Consider the following 15,877-nt stretch of genomic DNA (forward strand, 5'->3'; position numbering starts at 1 on the left):
TATTTTTAGCATATGTTCTTTGTTAAACAGCAACAGATAGTGCTGCATCTTTGTTGTACCGTATGAGTGACAAATAATGTCTGTTAAACTCAAATCTTACCAGAGTCTTTTTCAGGTTTTAAGCCTGTCTTCTTGTAGATAATTGTAATTTCAGTAACATTTTTATTAGCATGCTAAGAATTGTGCACTATGATTTTTCTTTTTAATGAAATCTGCTTGCTTCATCAATAACACATTTCACAGTGACTTCTTGAAATTCAATTGATCAAAGTCTACTTTTATGTATTTTAGCTTCTGGGTGCATTAGAGTAATTGTCTAAGTATAGCTCTCTGAATTAGTAACCTGATCTTAAGGGAAAGAGAAACCTGGGTTTAATGGTTGAAAGAATGAGGGAGATTCTCCTGAAAAGGGTAATTTGTAAGACATTAGACAGTCTTTTTTCTCTTCTCTAGCAGCCTGTGTATATTTGACTACTTAAGCATTCTAGCAAACCTCTGCTTCTATCTTAGCACTAAAGTTACGTGCTTACTATAGATAGTGTGACTGCTATGTATTTCAGTAACAACAAGGTCAGGTAATAAATTAATAACTCTGGCAAAAGCTTCCTCTTGAATTGTTATTATATATATGTTTAGTCTTATTCTCAACTAATGTGTTTTCTGGAAGGCCAGAAATAAATGACACAAACCCTTCACTGAATGTTGGTGTCAATTTCAAATTTTTTGTTACATATTTTTAACCTTTATGAAAACATAAATTCTTATCTGTTTTGTGTTTCTCCTCAGCTGATCCTCAGAGAAGGCCTCAGCAAACATTATACTTAAATAGTGGGAGAGCACTTAGGAACTATCTCCTTACTACTTTGTGACATTCACTGATTAGTGGAGAAAATGCCCCATCATATAAGAACTTTTAATACAAAGAACATGTTCATGTAGATAGAGCATGTAGCTAATGCATGATCACCTGGGACATATTTAGTGCACTATAGGCAGGCCATCGTTTCCTAACTTTTCAGTGGACTTTGTGCATCCTGAGTGATGAGTGACAGCAAATAAATACACAAACACCGTAGAGGATAGCAATAGAATGATCACACGTAATGCCAAGAGTCTTACAGAAATGAGACTACAGAAATGATTCGTAATGGAGTCCTTGAGAGTGTCCTGCTTTACCACTCAGCTGTGGATAGATCAACAGATTTTACTTCATTAGATAGAATATCAGTGTAAAATGTAATTAGTAAATTACTAAGTGGTATGCCAGCTTCACTTCGAAACATCTACACATTCTGAACATGCCAATCAAGAAGACATGTGCCACTAATCTAGAATAGCATTAGGATGCCAATGCTTCAAAGGTATATCCATGGGTTTAGCATTACACATTGCGAGTAAATCCACTGAAGTTGATGGAACTAATCACAGTCTGTAAACGTAAATACATATGCAAGTCCTGGGTGCCTGAGCCCTTGGCATACCAGCATCTGAGAAAGCACAAGAACAAAACACAGTGCTTCTCTTAAGACCTATGAGGAGTGTTCCATTTCTGAATATTCAATTAAATATTTGTAGAGAATATGGTTAAAAAGAAGAATGATTGATTGCTAGCTATGGTTAGAACTGGCATGTTTCCTGCAGCAGTAGTTATACATTAGTCTTGGCAAGATCACAGACTTTCACAGCTATTACAGACTATCATTATTTTAATTGTGTGTGCCACGTGTGCTCATTGGCCCTGCTGCTAAAAAGAAAAGTAAATAGTGATATTTTTCACTGACTGCATACTTTGTAGTCATTTTTCTTGTCTCTTCTATTTTTCTAGCTCCTAATGTGGCTCCTTCTGATGTCGGAGGAGGGGGTGGAAGCAATCGTGAGCTGACAATAACATGGATGGTAGGTATTATACTGGATGACACAAAACCTAGTACGTCCTTGTGTCTGATCTTGCTCCTTCTGAAACCCATGGATGGTTTATCAGGGGCTTCTGTGAGAGCAGGGTCTGTACACAGCACTTACTGGTTTTCAGACTTTTCTCATAAAAATACTTCAAAAGGAATGAGGAAGATTATATTTTAGATGTTTTAAGTATTGGACATTTCTAAAATATGATCTAAAATTATTCTCTGTTTCAAAGCGTTTGAAACACATACTGACTATGATAATGCATTGATGTAACTGCGGTTGAAAATTCTGCATATTGACTCTTTCTTCAAGGCTTTTTATAAGTTACAATCTGAAGAGCATGCAGATTTGCTTAGTACAGCTAAAAGTATAACGTCTTAACTATGACTTTAATATGCTGTGCACAGGTTTACAGGCTTTATTAAAAAAACCACAAAAATACACTGCCATTCTATAAACTAGCCTGTCATAATTATTAACTAGAGTTCTAAGGAAATTCTTGTATATTGACATTTTATAAGTTTTATTTTATGCTAATGTGACTGATAACACAAAACAATGTTGCCTCATACCACAATTTAGCCATTTGTTGATATCCACATATTGATGTTGTTCTTTTCCTCCAAGTCATTAATTTTTCTTTAATGATTGTGTATTAAGCAGAATAAAGAAAGAGAAAAGGGACAGAGATAAAATGTTAATCACAAAAATAATGGAATGAAAAGTTTAAAAAGTTACAGTGTTATCAAAAAAGCTTTTCAGTAAGCAAAGTCTTTTGAAAACTTCATCTCTCTCATGTACTGTAGTAGGTATTCAGTCCATGACATTTTGGTCTTTAAAAAGTATTGTATATATAGCTATATATATACATGCTGTCTTTATTCTGGTTTTGAAGCAATGGTTTTTAAAATTTACCTATACTGTGGGGAAAAAAAATGCTTCTGAAAACAGGGAAGGAGGAAAAAAGAGACAAGATAGGAAGAAAGCAAAACCCAGAACAAGAGAGGATAAGAATTTATAAGCAAAGTCACTATGTAGGCAAAAGTTGCATGGAAGAGAGAGTTGAATTCTTCTGAAGGGTATTTGGGAAAGCCAGGGAGGAAAAATAAAGCAAAAAAAAAAAAAGCCTATCATCTGATTCATGTCAGAGCCTATCAGTACCGAGCAAAAACAGAGTTCTAGAAGCATTACCTCTGGCAAAGAAAGATGATTAAATGTTATGCCTGAAAAAAATACCAAGTTTATCTTGCTAGTGACCTCTCTGTTTACCTTTGTAAGGCTATGAGGCACATAAGGTACATTATGCCATTTGTGTCTTTTGGGAACAGTTTGTTTCAGATGTAGCAGCTTATTTACCTCTCTGAAGAGGCTTTTTTTCTTGTGGGAAGTGATATAAAGATGACATAATTCCAACAGCAACTCTGTCATTGTTGTATAGGGATCCTCCTTATGAATGCAAAAATTTTAATCCATGTGCATGTTTTCTTCTTTTTGTGCTTAAGATTGATCATATCTCTTTGGAAAAGTTCTCAAGTATGACACAGAAATAGTTAGCCGTATGTTTGAGCTAAACGGATTTCAGCTTTCCTGTTTTGTTTTTTTTTTATTATTATTTTTTTAATTCAGTTCAAAACATTTATTCGGTCTTCCTAAGTACTTTACCAATGAATTTACCTAAAGAAAAATTTCTAAGTTTCTGAAAAAGGAAGATCTACACTTTTGTTAAAATATATTGAAAAGTTTGTTAGTTTCACTAGCAATAGGTTAGGAAGTAGATGTATCCTAATTGGTTTGATTCTGATCTTTATTTATTTTTGAAGAGCACAAGTCAAATAAAAATACATACATGCAATGGACAGTTGCACAAGGCCTAGATTATTTTGTTACTTCTTCACAACTGCTGTCTTATAAAAACTTCAGCAAACTCCAGACCCCCTTCTTGCATTGCACATCAAGACCGATACTTGTGTCATTTTCAATACATTGGAAACTTGAATGTGACCAAATTAAAAAAAAAAAAAGTTATAACCAGGAAAATAGTGGCCCATGCAAGATCTGAAGCACAAGATCATTTCAGTCTTTCTTATATGCCCAAGTAGATTTATATTCCAATTATTTCCCTTACCTAATGTCATGCTTTTTACATCTGTTCCATAATGAGTAGCTCATTTAGTCAGACAAATTAAGCATGACTTTAAATATTTACTTCCCAAGAATCTCCAACGACTATGTCTAGCAAGTGTCTTTGAATAGAGGCATTAGATTTACGAAGCCTGTCTGACAGACAACAATATATCTATCTGCAAGGCTAAGATAAAAGTGTTTATTGATTCCCCCAAATGTGCTGACATTTGCATATGCTACTCAAAATAGTCCTTAATTAAGAAGAGAAGAACAAAATGTATGGCAGGTTCACATGTTACTGCCAACCTCCTTTCAGCCTTTGCTATGATTCATATGCCCGAGTTGAATGAGACAGCCAGAGATGCAATCAAAGCTCTTCTAAGTCTTGTTTTGAAAGAAGAACTGAGGAGGAGAGCTAGGAGTGGCATGCCTATTCTTCCTCATTTTTCCCCATTTGTCTTTCCCTCTTCCATCTTGTTTTTCAAAGTTTTTAGTGGATACTACAAACTATTCAGCTACTTATATCTACTTATTACGTGCAGCCATTGGAGGTCAAGCTGCTTCCAACATTTTATTTAAGACCTTCCAGAATATAATTTCTAAGTGCCAGTCCTGGCTTTCTAAAGTTTACTCTGCCTGAAAATTATTCTAAGACAAGGGCCACATCCAGGCTGCTTACTTTAGTGTATGAATAGGATTCTGGTCTATTTTAGGCAGCTACATGCAATTATAGATTCAGAAGACGAGCTATCGAAGGTCACTCAGTACATGAAATCTTCTACTTTTTGAATTGCAAGGTTGCCTATGAATCTAAACTTAGATTAGCTGTTCTGGGAAACTAGGTATCCAATTTCACCTGATCTATGGTCAGACCTGAGGTACAAAAGAAGCTAAGACACAAGTTATACCTCATCCAATAGGTACACTCGGAATATGCCTGACGCACAAAAAAATTAAGGACATGAAACAGGTTATCTAGCTGTTGGGTTTTTTTTTTTAGCTGATTTGTAGTTAAAGTCTTTGTCTGGTGGCTTGTGGTTAGTGTCAAAACTAGAGACCAAATATCCATCTCCTTTTTGGCACGATGGGTTTCTTGAATTTATCTATTGGTGGTCATCTTAATTACCAATTATACTTAAGTCATTCATGTGTTCTCAGAAGTCATGTTGTAGGTAGATGGTGTCTTTCCACTGTCTAAAGCTCCATTGTAGTTCAGATTTGACATACATCAGCGTTTCATCTGTGTTGCTCAGAAAAGCCAAAGAAATTGCATATGTAGAGACCTGCAGTCAGCTGAATCAGTCAGCTGTCTTCTGCAACATGGAGCCATGGTTAGAGTACCTAATCATGAAGCAAAGGCACTCAGTCGAAAGGCTGACAGCCTTCGTACATATGCCATGTTCTAGAAGGTTGCCCTAACCCGAGTCGTGGTGTGCTGAGGCCACTTTCCTGGTTTTGATTGAACTGAGCCACTGTTCTGCTGGAGATGCAGTTAAGCATGGGGAAAAAAGAACAGCAAGCAAGAGGATTCCTACCTATTACTGAACTCTGGGCCTTACTCCCACAGCTGGTTTTTGCTTGCATCCAGTGATTATCCCATGCTGAAGCATTTATGGTCTAGACATTTTCATCTAGAACCAGCTTTCTGTCCTCAACCAGCTGAAGGTTGCCTGCTTTTAGTATTGCTATATTGTTATTCTTGTGACTTTAGCACTGATGTGGCAGAGTGGTGAAACCTTATGGCAGTGAGAGATAAAATGGGATGCAACAGTGTTGCTCACCAGCCTGGGCTGCGGCTCCAAGGATGCCATTGCATCTTATGCAGCCAGGAGGAAATGGCCCGCCTTTTGTAGGCAAGGTCTCAACCTTAGTTAATTAATTAATTACATTCAATTCAAGCCAGCTGGGTAATAATGATTGGATGCCACAATTCCCCCTTTTTGTTTTACCAGTTTTTTGTTTTTAGAGGAAAGTAAAGGCTTTACAGTGAGCAGAGACCCAGTCCATTCATTCCAACTCCAGCATGCTTCCCTCCCATGAATATCACATCAGAGTTTGCAGCTTTACCTTCTTTACTGAAGGACTCTCACTCCAGCCGTGTCTACTCTGGCTCCTGCAAGGGAGCCACAGTCCTCAGGGTCACCAGATGTTGCTCACCAGCCTGAGCTGCAGCTCCAAGGATGCCATTACATCTTCCACAGCCAGGAGGAAATGGCCCACCTTTAGCAGGCAGGGTCTCAACCTTCGTTAATTAGTTAATTACATTCAGTTCCAATTCAAGCCACCTGGGTAATAATAATTGAATGCCACACAACGGGATCTGATAGCTGGCACATTCAGGGCAGGGGTCAGTTAACCTTAAGCTGAGTAAAGTCAGAAGTCCCAGCCTTGATCTGATTCTGTACATTTCTCTTGGAAGTTTTGTCGTGAAGAAAAGAAGCTCCATCATTGTTCATATATCCGTAACAAACATTTTTCAAATTTTGAGTTCCAACATCTGTGTTTGCCTTAATTGTTTGCTTGTTCTATAATGTATACTATTGTTCTAATCCATGTGTTACGTTTCTGAAGTCAAAACTTAAATGTTTCTTTTGTTCTAAAAATTTGGTAAGTTTTCACCAGAATTTTCTTTCTCAGAGAATTTTTAGAGTTCATTCTAGTTTCAAACAAATATGAACATGAAAATTTGTGAGCTAGAATTTTTTTTTTTTTTTTGGCTTGTTCCACTATTATCATCTAAGTTTCAGAAAACCTTGCTCAGAATATCTCCACGCATGTTAGCTGAAGTGCTACAGTAGTGGGCAAACACTTAAGGAGAATACTTACTCTCTGTTGCACTGCTCCAGGACCTTTGCCTCAAAATAAGCTATTTCATCTCCGTAAGGTTTACAGGATGGGAAAAGGTGATGCAGTAAGCTTAATCTCAAAGAATGCTTCTGGTCAGCCTTCAGATGCACTGCTGAATGATATGATTTTGGCCCATTGGATGTGCTATCTAATAGTTGTGGTAAAGGCTCCGTGGACTGAGGAGGGATCACTGAATGTAGAGCTTTGGTAAATGAAGCAAAATTCATTATAACAGATGGTATTCCATAATTTTATATTTTCCGGTATTCCTAGATGCAGGAAATCAGCTATAGTTTAAAAAAATATTTTGGATAGGTACCTTTAGTGCTCGTGCTGAAAGTGGGAGTCGTTTCACTTAAACTTTTACCACTTAGAAGCTGGGTAGATAATCTAAACCAGCAACTGGACTCCTCCATTGTCAGTGAAAAGTGGTAGAAGGAATCATTCTTTGAATGTGTCCATCTCTCTTAATCAGCTGTGCAAGTTGCCTATGTGACCAACGTTAGGTAAATTAATATAGATTAGGCCAGCCAAATAAATTTTCTCTTCTCTCTCTCTGTTTTGCAAGAATAACTATCTCTGCACATGCACATGGACTCACATACTTGCATAGTGTGTCTGTGTTAAATAGCCACTATCACTTCTCAAGAAAGCCTTCTTTGCTAGCTATGGCCAACAACAGTTTTAGTACACAATCATCCTTGATTTCTTTCAGTAGGAGATAACATGATGTGTCTTGCATAGAGTTTGGATGAGGAACAAGATCTTAAAATGCTTTAATAGTAGATACGCTGCTACTGCAGATTTGCATAATGAAGGTGGTGTATTTTTAAAAGAAGATGATGTATTTTTAAAGCAGGTGGTACCAAACCGTAGAAGCAGTCCAGGAGAAGATGGAACTTTAGTTCAGTGGTTTTACAATGCATATGTCAATTCTTTCTGTATTATTTATGTTTCATTAGAGATCCATTTGTTTAGTTGTCTACAAAAAATAAATGTTTTGTCTTTCGCCTCTTTAGCCTTTGTCAAGAGAATACCACTATGGCAATAACTTTGGTTATATAGTGGCTTTCAAGCCATTTGGTGAGAAAGAATGGAGAAGAGTTACAGTTACTAATCCTGAAATTGGCCGGTATGTCCACAAGGATGAATCAATGCCACCTTCAACCCAGTATCAAGTAAAAGTGAAAGCTTTTAACAACAAAGGGGATGGACCGTTCAGTCTCACTGCTGTCATCTATTCAGCACAAGATGGTGAGTAAAGGTTCCAGATAAGTTTTACACTGAGGGCTCAGATCAGCCCTCGGTGGAGAGAACCTGGTCCTTGACACTGATTAACGTAGCAACACATGCCTTCAGCAAGGAGGGTGTATACTGCTCACAGCAAACAGTTGCAGTTGTTCTAAATAAACAGCTTCAGACTCTACTTTCTGTGTGATGCAGAGCACTTGGTTGTACTTGCTGTATGAACAGTACACAGAAGAATTCAAAATTCTTCACACAGCCTGTTAAAAGATTTATGAATTTAAAAAAAGAAATTCTGATCTTCGTATTTGTCGCCTAAAACATTTACATCAGTATCCAGCAATGTCTCTGATCTTAATACATGTATTTGACATATGTATAATTTTTTTCTTCTTAGGAAACAACACTAAAGCCTACTATTTGAGTAGATCAGTATCAGAATTTAGCCCAAATTTGTGAAGGAATGATAGTTCAGTTGAATCTAGTTATATTTCAAGCATGTTTAGAGTCTAATATGATTTATCTCTGCCACATTCTTTATTCTGGTTTGAATGTTAGAGCTGTCGAGTGAATAATTTAATGAAAACCTTTTTGACATTTCACTGAAATATTTTTCTTAATTCTTGCTGGAATTATTTCACATGCTGTGATCTTTAGGATTGCTGTTTAAATGACATTTCCAAACTTAGCAATAGAAAGTACTAGAAGAAGGCTTACCTTAAATCAGAAGAACATCCTAATTGCAACATAATCACTCAAGCCTGTGTTTTAAAAATGCAGTTTATTAATTTCTGCCAGAAACCCAAAGAATTACTCCTGTTTTTCTTTCCATAGAGCAGAATCTCCTTTACACAGCCAACAGATCCAGACCAAAAAGCCAAGAGGAGGGATATAATAACAAGGCCACATTCTCACATTTCCGACTCTGGTCTTTGCTCTGTGTACTTTATAGGAGATTTATGTTCATGATTCCCATTAGGACTAATGGGAAATTTGCACACAAATCGGCCACACACATAGAAAAGATAAAATAGTGCTTTAGTTTCTTATGATAATTCAGAACTCAGGCTAGCAACACTTAGCTATCTGAAGAGATTAATACTAATCCTTTTTCTCAGAAAAGCGTACCTTAGCATATCATCTTCAGCAGCTGTTGCAGCAACAGAACACTTGTTTTTGCAATTGTATAAATGAGTTAGTAAATAGCTATGGTGTAATAAAAGCCATATCTGCCAAATAACATTTCAGTATCCATCCTTTCTCAGAGGCATTATCGACAGCTGACTGATAAGCTCCCGTGTATTTATGTTAGGATTATACTAACCATGTCAGGGATGGCAGTGTGTTTGTACAGCTCTCTAAGTTCAGAAACATGGCAGAGCCTAGTAGCTCTAAAAGACAGAAGAAAAGTAAATGTGCAGTAGTGCCAACATACAGATAAAGAAGTCACTTCAGTGGCTGCTGATGTTCTAACATAGACTTTAGCAAAGTCCAGACACTTGGTAGAAATACTTGTGCTTAAATGATGCCACATCCAGGCAGCAAAAGGAATAGAAGCTCAGTGAACCTTCTTGTTTTGTTTCAAGCACAAGAGGCATCAAAACAGTCAGATTAACTGTGCTCCTAACCTTACCAATACTGCTCACAACTCCTGCGCAGAGCTATGATCCTTACTACTGACCATATCAAATCCAGGAACTGCAGGGTGAGTTAGAAGGAATTTTTCCAACAGGTGTAATGAAAGTTATTCCCAAGAGTCCTCTGCAGAGTTTCATGCTGGCATCAAGACTCGTACAGAGTCACTTCAGTACCTTGTAGCATGCTTACTGGCTGCCAGCCTTTACTTCGTATAGTTTGCTTAGAAGACAATTGTGTGATGACTGCTGTGTTTTCAGTGAAGAGAACATATTGTGAGGCCCACATGATTGCTTCTTTTATTGGTAGAATTACTGTATTAGAAGTCTGGAGAAAAGCAGCGGATGTCATCTTTCTGGCTCAGGAGAGACTGCAAAATATTTATAGAACATAAATGCCAAATAGGGATATAAATTATTTGGAGCTCATAAACAAGTGTAAGCAGATGAAATATTGTTTAAAGTATTGTATCAGCAAAATCCCTGACAGTTGGAACTTTTCCTTATGAAATATTTTGGCAAATTCTGTAATTGAGACAATGGAGAACAGTCGGACAGTGATCTGGGAATGGATTAGATGATTACATCTATTCCACCTGTACTTCTGTACCTCTGAATCAGCAAGTGATATTACTACTGTCAGATAACACAACTTCTTAAAGGTATTAGTGAGAACAAAAGCAATATGGTCATACAGTATTCTATACAAATATGTGTAAGTATACATACATAAATATAATGACAGCATTTCCACTAAGTTGTGTATTTTGTAGTATATCTATGTGTGTCTAGTTACAACTGTGGACATCTTTATTCACTTTAGTTACTGGGGAATTTCTGTGTTCCCATGTGTTTAAGCCAAGTTCCATCTCTGGCAACTAATAGTCATACCTGCTATTGCTAGTAGTGAGTAATGATTGCTAGTAATGAGAGCATAGGCCTCTTGCTTATCTAGATTCCTGTCATTGTGAAAACAATTTTGCAATAATGTATCATTTTTTAATTATACATTTGCATTATTAACAGTCATTGAAAGACAATTACAAAAGGTAACTTTGCATATAAGATTATTTTGTTACCTAGGATACTTTTCATGAGAGATTTAACTGATTTTTGTCTTAACAGTGGCTGTTTTGATGCATAGTTGACTGGATGCCCAGTTGGAAGATTAAGTATATGAAAGCTTTTCTCAGCTCGGGCTGCCATGCCTGTCTGTTGCAACTTGTTTCAAAAGATTCGCGACAGACAACTGTTCTTAGCTCGGAAAACTTTTTCTTTTATAGGCGTTGCGAAGTTTATGCCTTTTTAAATTCCTTACCTTACTTAAATTGCAAGCATCAGTAAAATGAACAGCTTCTTATAGTTAAAATAGAACTTAATATTCTAAGCCCTGAATAAAAACATATCACATCTGATGGTCTGTATTCTGCATTGGCTGGTGTCTAGAACTAAGAGCACAAACAAAATCAACTTTCTGATGTATGTCTAATAGAAGGGTGCTCTTGTATTATTTTACACCTATGTTCAAGTTTGTATGTGCCACTGACCAGCTCTGTATCTAATATCCGGTCTCATAAAAACTTTGTATGATCATGATTAAGTGACATACACATGAATATTTGTGTGGAGCTATCTTAAAAAATCTAATGTACATAATCTGTGAGCTGCTCTCCAATTTAGTAAAAGATCACTGGATACTTCATTCTATTTATCAAAGCTTGTTTTTAATTTACACAAATTTCAGCATGGAATCTCCTGAAGCATAAAAGTACGTAGTCTGAGCCAAGTAATAAAATCATTGCTTTGTTTTTATAGAGTCATTTCTCATTCAGATCATCACTGAATTTAAAAGTTTACTCAAGTAAAACCGGATTACAGACTAACACTTGGTCCCCAAGGAAATAATATGAATTATCATGAAGTGTGAGGAGCCCCTGTAAGCGAGTATAACAATATCACTGGATAAGATTGGATGTTTAACATGTGTTTCGTCTTCCAGCTCCAACTGAAATACCTACAGATGTGAGCGTAAAAGTTTTGTCATCTTCTGAAATGTCTGTTTCTTGGCACCATGTTTCTGACAAATCTGTGGAAGGATATCAGGTGAGTGTAGAGGCGACACTGTGTATCTTGTCATTCATTTAATTTCAGTAGTTAAATGCAAGGAAAATTCCTACTCTAGCATTCTAGCTCTTAGGGTTCGCTTCTCTTTAATTGTCATTTGCTGTACAGATTTCACATCCTGAGAAACAGATTATTTTTGATGCTATATGTACTTCATTGCTAAAACATATTAACAAATGTATGTGCTCACTATGCAACTGGAAAAAGGCATCACTATTTCATGAAAGAACCTTGTGTCTTTGTATTACATAACTGAATGCCTATCTCTACCTTCTCAAAACATACTGAAAGTTTTGGGTATAATTGACAACAAGGACATGAAATTGTAACTAACTCATGACCCATTTAAATTATCAGCAGTTACTAATATAATTCACCCACAAGTGGGACTACATGACAAATGCCGAGAATCCAGTATAACAGAGACAGTGGTATTGTGCAAGATAGCAATCTTTTGTTCATGATTTCTATTCTCCATATGAGAAGGAACTTCAAAGTATGTTCATCTGGTCCAAGATTAAGTGGTACTACCGATACATATTGTTCTTGTCTTTGTACAATGATGACGACAGCCACAGAGTGGGTGAAACCAGAAATGGCCACATACGTAGTACTCCAGCAGGGAAGTCTTACACCATCCACACACAGTAGATGCTGTTGAACTCTGCAGCATACAGCCAGTTTGCTTTGGCTGCACTCCAAAATAGGGATTTGGACCTTAGCTTGTTAGTGACTTGCTTTGTGACTGAAGTTGTCAGCTGCTTGATGGTAGCTTCTATGTTCCAAAATAAGCACATACAAATGTGGAGTAACCTCATAGAATGTATTTTTATGACTGAAATCTATGAATAAATGTTCTTTTAATTAGTAGTACTTGTTTCTATATTTCCTGATCTCTGTTTCTGTCTCCATGAGATTTCTGTAATGCTTCTGGGATACTGTAACAAGATCATAGCAAAGATCTCAATAGGAACTAGCGTAGTGTCCCATATAAATCTTAATTCTGCACAGTACACAAATAAATTTTCAAAATTACAAGCAGAGGACACTGGGTTTGAAATTAGGACACTGACAGCAACAATAACCCCTAATTTACTAAAGCAGCCCATTGATTTGGTGTTTCATAGGGATTGTCCAGGTAGAATAGGATAGACAAATTGATAGTCGTAACTGAGAGCTGGGTGGAGTGTCCGGATCTGTGAGCTCGCACCAGCCAGCCATGTGGCAGTGTTGCATTACCAAGCTGGACAGTCCACACAGAAACTGGGCACGAAGCCTGTGCACCCTGAATAGCCAGAATGGATATTTGGCAGGCACCCACTGGGGGACTTGTGAGGGTCTGAAGAGAGAAGCAACAAGGAGAGCACGGGAGAGTTTGGGATTACAGTAGCGATAAAGCATGGTGATGGATGTTGAGAGTTCTAATAAGGAATGGGGTAGGAAGGCTGGAGGGGTGAGGATGAATGAGGAAAGAACATGGTGGGAGAATATTCCCGTAGGCAATCCACTTTTGGCCATTTTTTTTATTTTACTTCATTTTACATAAAGCCATCTGAGTTGCTGTCAGGGGACATCAAATGAAGAAGGGAGGGCAGAGGATTCAGCAGGACAGAAGAGGATGCACAAATAGCAGAAAAAGGGAAGAATGTGTGGAAAGCATAGAGAATCTTTGGGCTGAAAAGAGAGTAACTGCAGTTCTGAAGAAAGGTGGGATACCCTGGGAATGGGTGGAGAGCTCTGTTAAACAGAATATAGATGTGGCCTTACTTTGATAGCTGGAGAGTAACTTCATCCACTCATTCCTAGAGAAGTACTACACTTCCACAAATCCAGTATGAACTGGGTGGCTTGAATAAGTACAGTGAGCAGCAGCATTAGAATCTTGCATTTCTTCTCTTTTTTTCTTTTTTTCTAACCTTCTAGCTATCAGAACTGTGGAAAAAAGGTCCTGACTGGCTACACAATAAATGGACTCATAGGCATGAATTACTGCCCTCCAGAGCTCGAAAAGGTGTTAACTCTGAGGTCTCTTTGTCTAGAGCAGTCATCAGCCTCACTTTAGCAGAGGGGAGAGCAGCAAAGGGCAAGCCTGTGCTTCTACACTGATGGCCGTAAGAAAGCCTTGTGCTCTTGAGGATCAGATCTCCCCTCAGTCCTGAAGGAGCCATAGGACAGGGCAAAAAAACAGAGAGAGTTCTTCTGGAAGGTCAAGGCTATAGTCTTCATGAAGTTACAACACAAGTCGTGGGGGGAAGGAGCACAGATTTGTTCAAACTGCATTATAAAATTCTGATGACTATGTCCGGAAGGCTCTATCTATGTAAGGATCAAGAAATACTCCAATATGTATTTTTTAATTACTGCTCAGCTGTAACACAGGTTAGCAAAATCCCTCATTCACCAGAACACCTTCTCGGTTTCATTTTGATCTTTATTATTACCTGAAAACTGCATAATTGACCTTTTAACTCCCAGAGTTTAAGAGGTGGGAGTACCCTGAGCAAAGTACCTGAAGGTATTTCACCTGTGACACAAGGCTTTTCACACAAGGAGGAGTCAGATTTTCTTGACAGTAATGCATACTGTCAGGATGACTGCCCTCATGGTGATGAGTGTGAGCTGACACATTTTGCTGTTACAGAGGAGTATCCTCAACTCACACTTAAAGAAGAGATAAGGTATGAAAACTATCTCCATCCATATAGAGAATTTAAGACTTATAAGTTCTAGCAATAGCCTGCTAAAAGCCACAGCTCTTCAGTGAACGCAATACCAAAGACACTATCCATATTTCCTTTCATCTTATTTCATTTTTTTTCTTTACCAAGGGTAGTTACAATTATCCAAATATCTATTAAATGAAGAAGTAAAGAACATTCTGAGTGTGTGACACGCAGCTTACACACTATATGAGTAGTGAAGTCCACAACATTGCAGGAGAGAACAATAGTATTTGGGACTTTAATTTAATTTAATTTTTAATTATATTACTTCTACCTGAAATGTAATAGGCTCTCAGTGAAGTAATTTACATTTTCATTCATCGTTCTCGCATGTCTTGTTTGATGCTGTTTGTTATAGTACGCCCTTAGCTTCACTGTAGTGCAAATGAACAGTAGAATCGTAGAAAGTTTTGCAAGTCAGAGGTATGCAAAGGCTTCCAGCATAATGCCCATGATTAACAAAAGCTTCCCATAAAGCGTGTTTGCCATCTTTAGATAAAGCAGGTACTTAAATAGCATAATAGAACATACTAAAAATGAATTAATTATTCTTCAATAGCCAGTTAATATCAACAACAAAGCTACCATTGATCCTGTCATAGCTAATAAACTTTTAACCACCTAGAACTGCACAGAGATCCCTTTGCTGCAGGCTAGAAACTTGTTTGAAGTTAGGGACACAGGTACACATGACGTCCTCTAGCTCCTGATGCACACACCCTCTCACACTTAAGTCAGCCACTTAAAGTTAACATCTTATGATATACAGCTGGTTGAATTCAACAACAGTGGCTTATCTACAACAGATTGTTAATTATATTTGTATGAAAAAAAAATCTGACTTGAAGATCATAATCAGACCTTAAGCTGAAATGACTGTGCTTATTTCAAATCCATGCCAATTTGAAACCATTCATCAAGTGAAGGTTGCTGGAGAAGCCTGCAGGATGGATTGGGTGCATATCCCTCACTCATTTTGAGGCAAAGGCTGTTGACTCAGTAAAATAGCCACCGTGATAAGTGGGAATTTCATTAGTGTGGGTGCCTAATTTACAGTAAACTGATGTTTAAGATGCTAGTAGATTAAACTTCCGAAACACTGTGCAGAGCATACATTTATATAATTAAAGATTACCTATTTGTGCCTGCCGAAAGGCAGGTATGCAGGCTGTATTTAAAAATGGGAGCTGGTTTGGCCTCCAGATACAATGTGATTCTCTCTAAACCAGGAAAGAGTGAGAAAAGCCATTATGATATTGTCGCATTTGTAATAAT

General features: G+C 37.4%; 1 protein-coding gene across 2 annotated transcripts in view; it reads left to right on the forward strand.

The window, feature by feature from the left end:
• Nucleotides 1–15,877, forward strand: part of CNTN1 (contactin 1) — a 99,569-nt gene that overhangs the window by 57,641 nt on the left and 26,051 nt on the right. For both annotated transcript variants that reach the window (XM_086609822.1, XM_086609823.1), the window contains 3 exons: nucleotides 1,826–1,896; nucleotides 7,896–8,130; nucleotides 11,755–11,858. In XM_086609822.1, the coding sequence (XP_086465948.1) occupies nucleotides 1,826–1,896; nucleotides 7,896–8,130; nucleotides 11,755–11,858 (410 nt within the window). The remainder of the gene's footprint in view (nucleotides 1–1,825; nucleotides 1,897–7,895; nucleotides 8,131–11,754; nucleotides 11,859–15,877) is intronic.

This window comes from Tauraco erythrolophus, chromosome 4, assembly GCF_009769465.1.
Source record: "Tauraco erythrolophus isolate bTauEry1 chromosome 4, bTauEry1.pri, whole genome shotgun sequence".
In the NCBI taxonomy this organism is placed as follows: Eukaryota; Metazoa; Chordata; class Aves; order Musophagiformes; family Musophagidae; genus Tauraco; species Tauraco erythrolophus.